We start from the raw sequence: 14,975 nt of genomic DNA, 5'->3' as shown, positions 1-14,975 counted from the left end.
GCTGAAATTGTTAGAGGAAATAGAGAGCAACACACGGGATTGAAGCTAAATTACTTTCCACCGATTCTGAAAGATGGAGTGAAAGTAGTTAAGCTAAACCCCAAGAGATAGCTGAACAAAATCAGAAATGGAGCCTAGCGTTAATTGGGTGTGTGATTGGTGGGAACCCTACCTTCAAGGAAATACTCAAATTCGTGTATGGAGTATGGAATTTCGTCAGTACACCTAAGGTATTTCTCCATAACAATGGGTATTTCATCTTCAAGTTTGAGAATGAGGAAGATAAAGCAACAATTCATCAATAAGGGCCATATACGTTCAATTATAGGCCTTTTATTCTGAAACAGTGAGATCCAGAGCTACAAATGCGCAAGGAATCTACTCAAATTGTTCTGATGTGAGTTATGTTTCCAAATCCGCCAATCGAATTTTAGGCTCCTAACAATTTGGGTAGAATAGCAAGCTGTCTTGGGAATTCTATATGCGTAGATAAACTAACTGCTCAAGAGCAAAGGATTGCTTATGCTAGGATATTGATAGAGATGGATATATCCCAGGCTCTGCCAGATTCACTTTCCCTTGAATTACTTGATAGAAAATACTACTCGCGGCCCATTAAGTATGAATGGAAGCCTATGTACTGTCAAGATTGCTTGAAAGTTGGACATATCACAGGGAATTGCAAGGAGTGATCAGCAAAATATAAACAACCTCAAATGAATATCTAAAAGAAACAAAAGAAGCTGGAATGGAAAGCTAAGACTATGCCTAATCAGACAGGTGATAATCAGAACAATGTGCAACCAACTGTGCAGGCTACTAGCAAGGAGCAACCAAAGAATGAGCAATCAACTAAAGGTAATGGGCAACAACAGAGGAAACAGATTGATAAGGGAAAGAAAGTCATGCTAGTTACTATAGACAAAGACCAGGAGATTGATAAACTAGAACTGATGCTTAGAAGAAATCAATTCAGTGCTTGCAGAATACACCCAGAGGTTACCACTAGTTGTTGATACCCAATTTTTTCCAATAATATTTTTAAAGTGCATATATACCTTCAAAACTATGAATTAGCATCAATTGATATTTTTTCATAATTTCTACATTTTTAATTTTAGTATTTTATTTATATAAATAATTATAAAATTGCATCACAAATGGCTCTATAGCATCTCATTGATTTAATTTTTCTATGTATAGCCATATTAAGTTCAAATTATTTTACAAATGGCTAGATTTACACCTTTTGGTTACAATTACAATAATTTTGCAATTATAGCCCATGCAGATATCACTGCATTATTTTACCAGAAATTGGTCCATTATATTTTTAAAATATTGAATAATTATTTTAAATCACTTTTGTGCATGAAAATTATTTTTTTCTCACTGTTAATTATTTTATAAAATAATTTTTATTCAATTAAATGGGTATTTAACAAATAACCTTTTTATTCCTTTATTTTTTCGGACTTAGCCTATTAGACCATGCCCAAACCAATCAAACCCAACCCCAATTAAACCTAACCCGACCCAGGCCCCTCCTGATCCTGGCCGTTGATATCTTAGATCAACGACACTTATTTGTTCTTACCATTTTTAACCAAACAACCCCCTAACCTAATTCATTCTCACAAACCCGCCGCCCTAAAACTCCTCTCCTCTTCGTCTCTTTGAGACCCCAAACCTAACCCTAGCCGTTGCCACCCAAAGCAGCCCCGACCCCTCCGATTCCTACTCGATCCATGGATTCTCATGGCTATTTGAGACTTCTATTTGCCTCCTACTTCCCCTAGTTGCTCGATTTTGTGATTTTGTGGAAGGACCTCGAAGGGATCTAGTCCATATCTTATTCAAGACCCTCTGAGAGTTCATCGATGGTGTGTGAGTGCTTTTTCTATCGGTGTTTATGGTTCAAATCTCTGGTTCAAGACCAGATTTCCCTTTACCCTTTCCTTTTTCTTCAAAAACCTAATGTTTGGACTTGAATCGGTTCAGATCTTTGTAGATCTGGAGCGATTCTGAGTTCATCACTGATTTTCTTTAAGGTTCTCTTACGTCCTTACTGTTAATCAATTTTCAGCACTATGTTATTCTAGGGTTTTGGTTTCTTTGTTATTTGTTGCCTGAATCCCTGCCTATTTGAAGTGTTTCAAGTTTCCATGGCTGTTTTCTTCAAGGGTCCTTTGATTTCTATACTGTCGATCAACCTTAAGTGTTTTCAAATTAGGGTTCTTCTCAGACTTCTCTTCAAGAGGTTTTTTTCTACTTTCAATGTTTAATCTGTTCATCTCTTTGCGTATTTGGTTAATCTTTGTATGTATATTTGAACCCTAGATATTTCTAATGGCTACACTGATTTCTTCTATTATGTTAATTTCTGTGAATCAGTTGTACTCACTGATTCTATTTAGGGATCTGAGTGTTTTTCCTGTTAAATCCGACATTCTTTGGGATTTTCTTTTGCTTAATTGATTTCTATTTAGGGAATCAGAATAACTCTTTCCAATAAAATCAGTATTCTCTGAAGATTTTATTGATTGATTCTTATTAAATGTCCTGTTAAAATTAGTGTGTGCTGAATTTTTATGTTTCTTTATTTGTGACCTTAATAGATCATACTTGCCTTAAATTGTTATCAGTATGGTTATGGGATTTCTAATGACTCCCAACATAGAATGTTTTTGAGTCCTTACCTTAATTGGACCCCCTGTTGTGACCATTAGTTGATTTGCCCCCCCTCCCTCCCCCAATTAAGGGGTCTATTCCGGGCTCCTCTAGGGGAATTGATTTTGTGACTGATTAATTGTTCCTAATTGATTGAACTGAGATTCTTTTACCTTATTTGTTTTACTCCCTAAGGTGCTATATATACACTCTCATTATGCTCCTTCAACACATGAACATTGTTCAGAATACACACACATACATTCAAACTCTCTCTTCTCTCTTTGCAACTTGTGCTAACTGTTGATCTAGCTGGCTGAAAGCCAAGACTAGATAGTGGAATTGCCCTGCTTTTACATTCTGCATTCTCTTCTTTAACTGGTATGTCTTTAGTTAAATTTTGAAACTCAACTATGTGTTCCATGTCTATACATCCATGTTTATTCCTTTATAAGTTATTCAACTTGTTTCTCTGTTTGATGTTATTAAGCATGTCTAAATTATGCCTTATGTGTAATCAGCATGTCTGACTTCAGTTAGTTCTTTGATACCTGCCCAGCATGTTTACTTAGTTCCCTTGCCCCCTTCCCTTTAATTGGTATGACTATATAGTCACTTAGTTTTCTAGTGTATTCGATTGGTCCTGATTGTATGTCCAATTATGTTCAACACATCTCTGTCTTTAACAGGATCTTGCTACATTCATTCTATGTCTTAACTGTCTATTACCATGATTAACTTGTTCAGTAGAAATCCTAGTTGTTCTGTACATTTGTTGTATAAAATATTTCCCTGTTTATGTGGTTTCAACCCTATATGTTCACAATCCCCTTCACCCCTGTTTGTAAGTCTACTTGTTGAGTAAATATGGGTACTCCATGATCAATTGGGTTGTCTTTTGAGTTGCTTTCCTCAAAATGATTTCAAAACTATTACTTACTCCTAGTATTTTTCTCAAAAACCGGTCACTCCCAGTATCTTAAAAAGAAAAACTGTTTCTGAATCCTTTCACCTCTAAGCTATTTTACTAAGTCTTTCAACACTATGTCAAACACTCTCACCCTACTCCTAGATTATTAAGTTATGCCCCTCTGGTATATGTACTGCTTAGGGATCCTTGAGATCTCTCTGAACTCTGGCATACCAGGGCTGGCCTTTTACACTGCACATAATCAACCCCCATTTGAGAAATGGTCTTGGTGTGAGCACTGCACGGGATCCTCGAGGTCCTTAGGGAACTCTGACACACCAAGACACATATTATTGGCTGTGAAATCTTTGGCTTCTGAGACTCTATTGAAGGTCTGGCATCCCCAAGTTTACTTTGGGTCTGATTTAGGCTCCCTATAGTATAGTTTTATTTACTTATGTAATTCATTTGATCCCTGGTCTGTAATAATATTATTTGTAAACAGATGTTGGGGTGATTATTAAAAAGGCAGGGTTCCATATATGATGTTTGTGGGAAAACTAGGTAGATACCATGCTTTAGGTTGATGCATAGTAGAAATCATGCTCTTAGTTCATATATATTTGCAATAGAAATCCTGCTTTGAGTTTATACTATGATAGAAATCATGCTTTAGGTCCATATACTATGCTACTTGCATCAAAATATGTCATAAGTCTATAATATTTGTATTAGAAAACCTGCCTTAGGACACTCACGTTTATATTCTTTGCATATTAGGAACATGTTCAACACTTCTTTCTTTGACTCTGTATAGGTTATTATCATCTGGAAATCATGTCATTAAACTGCTGCTGTAATCATGCTTAATAAAAATGATCATCTCTATGTGCATTGGAAATCCTGATTTAGGACTTTGTTTGCATTGGCTCTAAACCATGTCTACGCTGTTTTGAATAAGCAATTGTCTATAAAAGGTTTAAAAAGTCCAACACATAGATATCACGTCCTAGTATAAACCTGCCTAAAATCAGTTTTGTAATATTAATCACTTCGATCCGCATGCCTGTAGGACTAAATAACTTCAAGTTGTTTAATTAATTCCCAGATTATGACTGCATACAGACCCACACCTAGGCAAGCCTTAGGTAATTAAATAAATGTGAAATCAGTTTATGTTTATGTATGAAATTATCCAAGTTTAACAGGCTATAAAATCAATAGGCAAGCTGAATAAAGGTTCGGCCACTTCACCTTAAATATTGTTGCATATTCTGTACATGTGATGTTCATCTAGATATCATGTTCTAAGGCTTTCTGAATTTCTTTAAAAACAGTTGTTTTGAGACGTGCTATGTATCTGATTATGTGTGGAGGCAAACATGAGCCCCTAATTGTTTCCTGTTTGACAGTCCTATGTGTTCTTTATTGTCGCTTAGATTTTACCTTTTAAATACCTTAGGAGTATCCAAAACTGCCTAAGTATAGAGGTCTTAAACGCCCCAGGGACCATAAGGAAGGGACGAGTAACACGCGCTTAGAGTTCGTTAATTTAACTCGCTTATATAACCACTAAGGGGAGGGTAATAGGTAGTAAAAGGATATGATGACATGCGCGCTAATGTCACGTGTAGCCCTCTAGTTTAGGAGGATTACCGGGCATTACACAGATTGATCCTATAGACTAATCAACTTAGGACTTCCCTTTCCCAATTCACATCTGTGTGCTTAAACTTCTTTGGTTTATGTATGTATGCTTGGACTGTTCAAACCTCTTTAATTCACATATGCTTAGACCATCTAAACTTTCTTGATTGTATATGTGTTTAGACTGTGTAAACTACCTTTTTCGCAAATATGTGTTGAGACCGCTTACTTATTAAATGACTAAGTCACAAAACTAAGTTCGGTCGGGACCCACCGATGTGGACCACAAAGGGTGCCTAACACCTTCCCATCAAGGTTATTTCGAGCCCTTACTCTAATCTCTGGTAATGGAAACTGGTTACATGAGTTAATTACTCTAGGTGCCCTAACACACATTAATCCGTTAGATGACGACTCTTCAGATACCCAATTCCCAAAAGGAAATGAGTTGTTCCCAATGAATGTCGAAACTCAAACTCCGCGAAAGAAAAAAGGTGTCCTGACAGCATGGCAACTCTGCTGGGGATATTTTAGGCTCTTACCATAACAAACTTATTTTTGTGAATTAGTCTTAAGAATGCCTTATCCCGTGCACCCTCCCCCTTATTTGGATTTAACTGCCTATTTTCAAGCATTTAAGATTTCTTTTATTTCCTAAAACTGACTTGTCTCTTTGTTTTCTTTTTCCGTAACTGTCTTTTTAATTATTTAAATACTGCATTTATTGTTTTTTTAACGTGCAAATACTTGACAACATGCTATTTATTGTTGCATAAATCATGCTCAACATCATATTCCATTCGTGCGTAATCAATACTATAGCAACGCTTGATGAGTATTTGCGTTCTTCCCATATATCACCCTTTTAAATTCGGAAAGGCATATTTGCGGTAAAACTAGTCGATCAGCGATGCGTTCGACCATTCCGTGCCTTTCCCCCTCAAGTTGTCAGCTTAAGGGTCCTAGTCTAGACCTCTATAGCAACCTTACTCTGATTAATGGTGCATGCATCATGGTCAAACCTAGCCAGGTTAATATGTTATCCGCATAATAACCCTTTAATACAAGCCTCGTCCAAAAGTCCATCGGGTTTTCTGTAATCCCATCGGACGTAACCACGATTGTGTGCATTAAATTTGGAGAAATCAGTGCCAATATGCTAATTATTATTGTATAAATAGACGAACCTGAAGGGGGAAAGGGTCTAACTATCTTTTGTTTTGCATAAAAATGAGGCACGAAGTCCCCAGATTTGGTATGGTCGGTAGCGTACCCTCACTTTTGCTAGATTGGTGGAGGGATCTTCCTTCATGTGACCAAAATCATGTAAAACGAGTCTTAGGAAACTTGCCTTCTCCGTTGGATCTTCAGCCAAACAAAATGTTGATCGAGGCTGCCACTATATTTTGGGACAAGGAAAGGGCCGTGTTCCGCTTTGGGGACATAGAAATGACTCCCCTTCTAGAAGAAATAGGAGGATTTGCTGGGTTGCCTTGGGATAGCCCTGGTCTGTTAGCACCCGAAAATCGCACCGCTAGGGGATTTCTGAATATGATGGGGCTAAAGAAGAATGACAACTTGAAATGCCTGAAAGACTCATACATACCTTTCGACTTCCTTTATGAACGATACAGTCACAGTCGTTCTTACCGTATTTTTGATGATGAGTTCTCAATCACCTCTTTAGGTTGGATTCATCGTAGGGTCTTCGGGTTTATTGTGTGTTTCTTGGGCATGCTGATGTTCCCGATCCAAGGGGACAGAATCCACACCAGGTTGGCCATGGTGTCCAGAACTTTAGTGGATGGGATAGAGGGACAGACATACACCATTGTCCCTATGATCATTGCAGACATGTACCGGGCTTTGGAACGATGTCAGAAGAGGTTCAGATTCTTCGAGGGTTGCAATTTGCTATTGCAGGTTTGGTTGTTGGAGCATCTCTAAAAGGGACAATCCCGTCAGGAATTTCCGCGAAGGCTATAGAATGATCTCATAGCCTTCCATCATCCTAAAAGAATGACCTATATTCCAGACATGTTTGCTCAACCGGAGGACACTGTAGGATGGGTACAGCTTTTCAAAAATTTAACCGAGGACCAGGTTCAATGGATGTTCGAGTGGTTCCCTACCAACGAGTATTTTGTCCTAAAGAGCTTGACCAAACATACAAGTTCTCTAAAATGAGCAATTTTTTCGAAAACTAAGAACTTTTCTCTTCCCACAAGCTTGGGGGAACAACATGCTATAAAGCTATTGAGTTGCCTTAGGGCCGATTGAATAGAAATTTATATTTTTATCCGCTCTTAAAAATAATAGTCGATAAAATATATATTTATTATATATGTTTGTATTATATACGCATAATAAACATACTTTATATATTTTTTGGCTAGCGAATGCAATTAATTTCGACTAACCGCTAATTTTGTATTTTGCTCTTGAAATTTGGTGGGGCCCGCTAAATGATATCTTGGGGTCTGGACGGTGAATACTTTTCTCTGCCGGTCCCCAAGCCCAACAAAAAGGGGCAGGCCGAAAAATCAAAGCCCGTTCTATTCCTAAAACCGGACTCTTTCACTTTTTCAACATAGGCCACCGCATTATTTTCTTCCCCTTTTCCTTCATTTTCAGATTACTTCAAACGACAGCTATCGATCGCCCTTTTGTGCTGACCAAAAAACAATGGGGGATCAAATCGCAAGAGGTGAAGATTTCGAGAAGAAGGCAGAGAAGAAGCTGAGCGGATGGGGCCTTTTTGGCTCCAAACACGAAGACGCCGCTGATCTCTTCGATAAAGCTGGCAATTGCTTCAAACTCGCCAAATCATGTTAGTTCTGCTTTTCCTTTTCCACGCGATTTATCATTTTATTAAGATCTAGTATTGTGGTGATCGACTCCGATTCTGTTTTTTAGATTTTAATTTTCTTATTTTTATCAAACTATCGTAGTGTAAACGGTGATATTGATTGCTTTCTTTATTTTCTTTTTCTAATTTTGAATTGGAGGTGAATCCAAATGAATATGTGAGAAAGCCCGGAAATTTGAGGATGATTGTTTATGCATTTTCTCATTAAATGAGCTTCCTTATGAGGATGATTGTTTGGTCCGAGTAATTTGTTTGTAGTCCAATTCGACTATTACAAAGCGCTGAAATTATGTGTAAAATTTTGCTGGATTTGGTTAGTTAATTAATTGTTGGAGCATCGCCTCCATGGCTTTGGTCTAGTGTTAGTGCAACAAGTGATGTGTGGGTTAGGGGCACATCAAATTTTGGAACTTGCTGCAGTCAGATACCTGGGATATAAGTGAAGAAGGGTGAGGGCCGACCTATTATCCACAGAGTTAGAACCGTGATCCACTTGCCCTCGGGATTTCTCGGTTATAAAACAACTGTTGGAGCATAAGAAAAGAACGGCATTTGTATTATTTTGATCTTTTAAACAACTGCATCATTATTCATGTAAGGAGAGTTTTCACTGAGCAGATTTTATTTTCCTTTGGACATGCTGCACTTGGTTGAGTTATAACTTGCTTATAACTCTTGCTTATACCTTGCTGTATAGGCTGATTTTGATGATTCCGCTGTGTCTTTTCCTTGGTTGAATTAATTCTAGAAATGGAAAGAGATACTTCGAAGACAAAGAGAAAAAGAGTTTTCTTCAATTAGTTTTTAAACTTGTATAAGATGGACATAATCGCTTCGATGTCGGAAAAAGTGAATAAATTTCTTAACAAGGCAAGGTCTTAAGTTCTGAAGGATCTTCAGGGAAAACTGTTTCATAGATTCAATCAGCCTCGTTGCATGGTAAGAAATTGTATACTAATTTCTTGTTTCCTGGTTATTTCAGGGGATCAAGCCGGAGCAGTATATGTTAAATTGGCTAATTGTCATCTTAAGGTAAGTGTTTGATCCTCCTGTAGTGAGTCGTCTCTCATTGACGCTCTTTCCTTGTTTCAGTTCTTGAAAGTCGTTCACTTTATGTTCGCAGTTGGATAGCAAACATGAGGCTGCTAATGCTTATGCTGATGCTGCTCATTGCTACAAGAAGTCAAACACTAAAGGTTTGTAAGTCACGGAACACTTATTTGATTCAGACCAGCCCTTTTATGTTGCATGCTTGAAAAGAACCCCTCAAAATGAAGTTAACATCTGTTGATGCAAGTGCGCCCTGCTCTACGTGTAATCCTCTTTTCATTAGGAGCTTCTTATAGGTTTCGCTTTTATCAAATACGTATTAGTTATCTTGTACAACAACAACAACAAACCCAGTGTAATCCCACCGGTGGAGTATGGGCATTGTTCCAAGGCAGTGTTTTGGAAAGCATTAAGCGCAAAAAAGCGACGAGGCCTCGCTTCACAGAAGCGAGAAGCGCGAAGCGAAGCGCGCGCTTTTTCCATGTGAAGCGCAATTTAACACATAAATAAATAAATAAAAAAAGCATAGATAAATGGCTAGGAACTCATTAAAAATAACATATTAAGCAAATGGCTTGATGCCATTGAATAATCAAATTAAATTTACTACAATCAACAACAAAAAAAAACAATTAATTCAGAGCATAAATTGCAGAAAACAGAGCATAAATTGCAGAAAACAGAGCATACAACAGCATAAAACAGAGCACTTTTAATAACAGAAGAAGAAGAAGAAGAAGTCATTTAGGGCACAAAATGAGCGCTTAAAAAGTGAAAAATTGAAAGAATTCCATCATCAGAAGAAGAACATAATAAGAAGAATACCAGAAGAAGAAGAAGAAGAATAGAAGAACAGAAGAAGAAGAAGTTGAAGAAACTTACCGAGATCTGGAGAAGAAGTCGTTGGAGCAGCAGTGGTCGTCGCTAGAGTTCGCTGGAGAAGAAGTCGCGTATGTTTGTTTGTTCACAGATGGTTTATTTGCCAAATTTTTTTAAAAAACCCTAGCTGATGCCTTCTGCTCGCTTAAGCACGCTTTTTCTCGCTTTTCCTACCGGCTCGCTTCTCGCTTAAGCGAGAAAAGCGCACGCTTTTTGAATGTGAGTCGCCTTTTTAGCAGAAAAGCGCTAACCCTGCGCCTCGCCTCACTTCATCGCTTAAAGCGAGAAGCGAGTGCTTTTAATAACACTGTTCCAAGGTAGTTGCTCTGCATCCGTAAGCTGCTAGATGCTCTCCTTTATGGGTGAGCTTATTGTTTTTGCTATTAGAATGACACTTTCAATTTGTAATTTATAATAAGGATGTTAAAAAGATTGGAGAGTGTTGCACTGCCAAGTGCCATGATTAGAATTCTTTAAGTCTCAAATTAATTAAAACAGAAACTTTTTTGAAACATTTGGAAACTATTTTGAGTTTATGTTAAATATTTGAATGGAGTAACTTTACTAGATTAGTATATAAGATACATAATGATTACATTGTTACAAAGAAAAAGAAGTTATTGTATTTATGCATAACTTCATGCTTTAATGCATAATATCAAGAGTATCTACAAAATACTATGCACAAAAGTTTACGCATAGCATCATTTGTGATATAACATACTAAAAGAATAACTTTGTTGAATTCAATGAAAGTAAGATAGTGCACTCCCATTTAATTGATAGTTTATGTTAATGCTCTCACATTTGTTTGTTATTTCATAAGATAAATATGTTGAGTTATATGAGGGTTGTTGCCACATTGACAAATATTAGCCTTTTGATAGTTAGTACTTGTCAAAAAAAAAAAAAAAACTTTGAGAGATTCCAAGGATGTTGCTTGGAACACATAATTTTGAAACTACAGTTAAATTTCTTTCATTTTTGGAGGTTTTGGTGGACATATTTTGGAAATTGAAACCATCGATATTGCTAAACACCCGCAAAGCAAAGTACTGATGAGAGAGAGAGAGAGAGAGAGTGAGTCCCAAGTAGACCTCTTGGTACCGTGCTTGGTTATCATTGTCACAGGCACACATACATTACGTACACACACACCTGTTTAACAGATTCTAAGTCAGAATAATATATTGCTTCCGGGGCTTTGGTTCTGGGAAAGGTAGAGGGTGAGCCCATTATCTTATATGGTACAGTGCAGGATCTGTGATAAGCACACATCACAAGTGGAGAATCAAGTTTTGGTATTTAAGTAGATATGGGTAGAGTGGTGGCCCATTATTTAGTGAATTTCATGCTTAAAGAAAGATCATTGTAGTATATATCAATAATCAATCTATCAACTACACCTCAACCCAAATTAGCTGAGGTTGATTATATTTATCCGGCTTATCCATTCTACTATATTCATGTCCATTTTGTTCCTAAAATCATATGCAATGTAACTCAAATGTCACATCATTTTCGAGAATGTTTTCTGAAAAGCATCACATTGTTATTATTTTTCCATTCTTCTTTAGTCATCTTTAGCTTTGGCTTAAACAAATTGAATTCTGTATATATGTATCCTGCAGAGGCAATATCGTGTTTAGAGCAGGCAGTGAACATGTTTCTGGACATTGGGAGGCTAAGTATGTCTGCAAGATATTACAAGGTATAAAATATAGATGTGGTCTTTGATGTTTTAGAGGGCTGTTCTCTTGTGTTCAATCAGACTCTTCATGCGAGCACATGCTCTAAATATATGTTCTTGTCAGCTCAATGCTTAGTTTGTCTTAACCTGTTGAACTTCTTATATTACCAAGAAAGGTGATAGGTGACTGGTCATGTGTCTGTCACTTTCTTATTAATGTTGTATGTGACCCTCACTACAAAATGATTGTAGCAAATGCGATACTTTAGTTGAAGTATCCTTAGGAAGCTTGGTTTCACTGTTTGAAAGAGATGTAACTTGCTCGGTGTGCAGGAAATTGCTGAATTATATGAGCAAGAGCAAAACTTGGAGCAGGCCATCAGTTACTACGAGAAGGCAGCTGATCTTTACCAGAGTGAAGATGTGACAACAACTGCAAATCAGTGCAAGCAGAAAGTTGCACAATTCTCTGCTCAAATAGAAAAGTAAGATTCATTGTAGTTAGGAAGTGATATAATTTTCAGAAGAAAAAAAAGCAACGCTGATCATGTCGTGAGAGAACGATTGCTCAGCACTGGAAGATATTGCATAGTTCTCTGTCAAATCTTTGAGGTTTATCTGGTCTTCTTGGAGTGATGGTGAAATCAATCTCTTATTATGGATGAAACAAACAGGAAAGATAGAAAAGGTGTCAATATCAGTAGTTAGGAGAAGGTTATCACTTCCGAATTATGAGTGTAACTGTTAGTAAATGGCATTTGATGAGTCCCATATTTCACGGTGTTAATAAAGTTATAAGCTGTTGTAAGCTGTTGTTTTAGCTTCTCATTGTTCAATGTATTATAAGAATTGGTTTGTTCTCATACAAATTCAACATTATTTTCTCAGATATCCGAGAGCAATCGAGATCTTTGAGGAGATTGCACGTCACTCAGTCAATAACAACTTGTTGAAGTATGGAGTTAGAGGGCATCTTCTTAATGCTGGCATTTGCCAACTTTGTAAAGGTGATGTTGTTGCAATCAACAATGCATTGGAGCGATATCAGGTTTCTTTTTCAGCCGCGAAGATTTCTATCCACAGACATGCTTTCAGTTAGTAAATATTGCATCTTTATCTGCAGGAGCTGGATCCAACATTTTCAGGGACGCGCGAATGCAAATTGCTAGTGGTATGTCATAGCTTGCATATTCCAGCCTATGCATGTTATTTTCTCTCCTGCTTCCTGACCCTTCACTTTTATATAATTGTTGGCTCTGGTCTTTGTGAAAATGGTTTATATCATATCAAATCTACAAACTGCTATCATATTTCACATGATCCAATGCATTTATTGCTAATTACCTCCTAGTATTGCAAATGATCATGTTGAGGTACAGTCACGCAAGGGCCAAAAACAATATAAGATTTCACCCAAGTGCTTATACTTGTTGCTTCGCAGTTATTGTACATGTAATTTTTGAATATGACAGTAAAGAGCTAATTTGGGAGTATTTTTTCCAATAACAGGATTTGGCAGCTGCAATTGATGAGGAAGATGTTGCAAAGTTCACTGATGCTGTGAAAGAGTATGATAGCATGACACAACTGGTAATCTTGAACTCTTGGCACTTTTGTACCAATTAAAAGAAAAATCATGTGTTTTAGTGACACAAACTACTATAGCTGTCATTCAGTGCCGTAAGCTAGTAGCAGCATCTTCACCTACTCTTGTGAAGCAGTATCTGACCTTAGGGTTTTTTGATCTGGTGCTAAAGGTTGAATATTCTTGTCATTCTCTCTCTAGGGTGCTTAATTTAATTTTTTTGTGTTTTACGTAACTGTAGCATAACCACTCATGTTTAACTGCTATATTTTTGGTTTTATGGCAAATATCTAGATATATTTCCTAGCTTTGGATAGTTAGCAGCGTTTTATACCAGCAAATAACTCTTCTTTGGTTTGACCACCAGTATTCTCTCTGTTGGAGTATATCAAAAGGCATGTTTATCTGAAGGAGACCTAGATTCTTTGCAAGTTATGGTATACGGAAGTGGATGCAATTGAGGACTAGAGACGGTGCACTGAACCCTGATTTTTTATTTTTTATTTTTATAAAAAAATATTGATTTTAAGGAGGGTATAGGGTATGATTGTCAGGAGAAACTTGTATGAGAAAACGGTGCAGGTTTTATTATTTATGGGCAGTAGATGCATCGGAGTACAGAAGTAGCTTTACTGACCTTCAAGCTTGACTTAATGCATTGGCATTTGTATTTGAAAGCAGAATTTGACATGTGCAGTGGCTATGCAAGTGCTACACATAGTAATGGTGCCTGAGGCTGCTGACTCGATAAAACAATAGAATTCATTTGCTTATCTGGTTTTCTAAAAAACACTCAATCTTGAAGTTATCTATAAGTTGGTTTAATTCTTTTTGTTATCACTGCTTCGTGGATTCATACTTGGATGCTTAATTGACTTGAGCACGTATTAGTATGTTGTAAGTTTACAGCGATTTTCTAGTCTACTTAAATATCTTCACTCCACAGGATGCTTGGAGGACAACACTTCTTCTAAGAGTGAAGGAAACATTGAAGGCCAAGGAGCTCGAGGAAGATGATCTTACTTAATTTGTTCCCCTTTGACCTATTGTAAACTACTAGTACATCCTTTATGTGATTTTATTTGTACTGGTGATTGATTATTATCGTGCTTGCGTGAATGCATTTTATTTGAACTAATTGAGTTTGACTAGTCACGGTCTAAGTTGAAGTCTTGAGGCTGAGAGGTTAAGGTCCAAGTTTTGTACAATTCTGTGTTTGGTGTGGGTATTTATACTATCAATTATGTGTAAATAAATGTTCTCATTTGGACTAGAAGAATGAAACAAAATGCCACATATAAATCTCTTAATGGAATTAAGAACCACAAACTTTGGTATTGAATATCTGCTAAATTATGGTGTACAAGACATAATGAATATAAAAATAGATGAAGTCGCTTTCTTCGTTCATGACATTGGTGCAATTTCTTGGACATGACTTATTAGAAGTATCTTTCATGTTATTCCCCCCTCTGTTTTCTGATATGTATTTCTCACACTGACAATACAAAAGTACACGTAATTGAAAGTATCTTCTTTCCTTTCGTATGTATAGCAGCTAATTGATCTTAAAAGATAATTATTGAGGATTAGAATGAAATGGATCCAAATTAAATGATGATTAACGTTAGGAATTAGTACAGCCTGCCGAACCCTACTTGTTTGGGATAGGCAT

The 14,975-nt window shown here is 36.9% G+C and overlaps 1 protein-coding gene across 2 annotated transcripts; it reads left to right on the top strand.

Moving 5' to 3' along the window:
- Positions 1-7,779: 7,779 nt before the first annotated feature.
- Positions 7,780-14,438, top strand: LOC104244747 (alpha-soluble NSF attachment protein). 2 transcript variants are annotated; one of them, XM_009800224.2, is made up of 9 exons: positions 7,780-8,057; positions 9,079-9,128; positions 9,220-9,292; positions 11,657-11,736; positions 12,049-12,200; positions 12,604-12,763; positions 12,839-12,886; positions 13,225-13,305; positions 14,247-14,438. In XM_009800224.2, the coding sequence occupies exons 1-9, from the start codon at positions 7,913-7,915 to the stop codon at positions 14,325-14,327; spliced, it is 870 nt and encodes a 289-aa protein (XP_009798526.1). In that variant the 5' UTR covers positions 7,780-7,912; the 3' UTR covers positions 14,328-14,438. The 2 variants fall into 2 exon arrangements, with proteins under 2 accessions (XP_009798526.1, XP_070027015.1); XM_070170914.1 differs by lacking the exon at positions 14,247-14,438 and adding an exon at positions 13,668-14,137.
- The last annotated feature ends 537 nt before the right edge of the window (positions 14,439-14,975 follow it).

This window comes from Nicotiana sylvestris, chromosome 3, assembly GCF_000393655.2.
Source record: "Nicotiana sylvestris chromosome 3, ASM39365v2, whole genome shotgun sequence".
NCBI classification, from domain to species: Eukaryota; Viridiplantae; Streptophyta; class Magnoliopsida; order Solanales; family Solanaceae; genus Nicotiana; species Nicotiana sylvestris.
Note: the sequence above shows the minus strand (reverse complement) of the source record. Positions and strands in the feature narration are given on the sequence as shown.

Coding starts and splice junctions, on each gene's coding strand:
- LOC104244747 (XM_009800224.2), top strand. CDS start 7,913: ATGGGGGATCAAATCGCAAGAGGTGAAGATTTCGAGAAGAAGGCAGAG. Junction 9,293..11,656: donor CAAGAAGTCAAACACTAAAG/GTTTGTAAGTCA, acceptor TGTATCCTGCAG/AGGCAATATCGTGTTTAGAG. Junction 12,764..12,838: donor ATGCATTGGAGCGATATCAG/GTTTCTTTTTCA, acceptor CTTTATCTGCAG/GAGCTGGATCCAACATTTTC.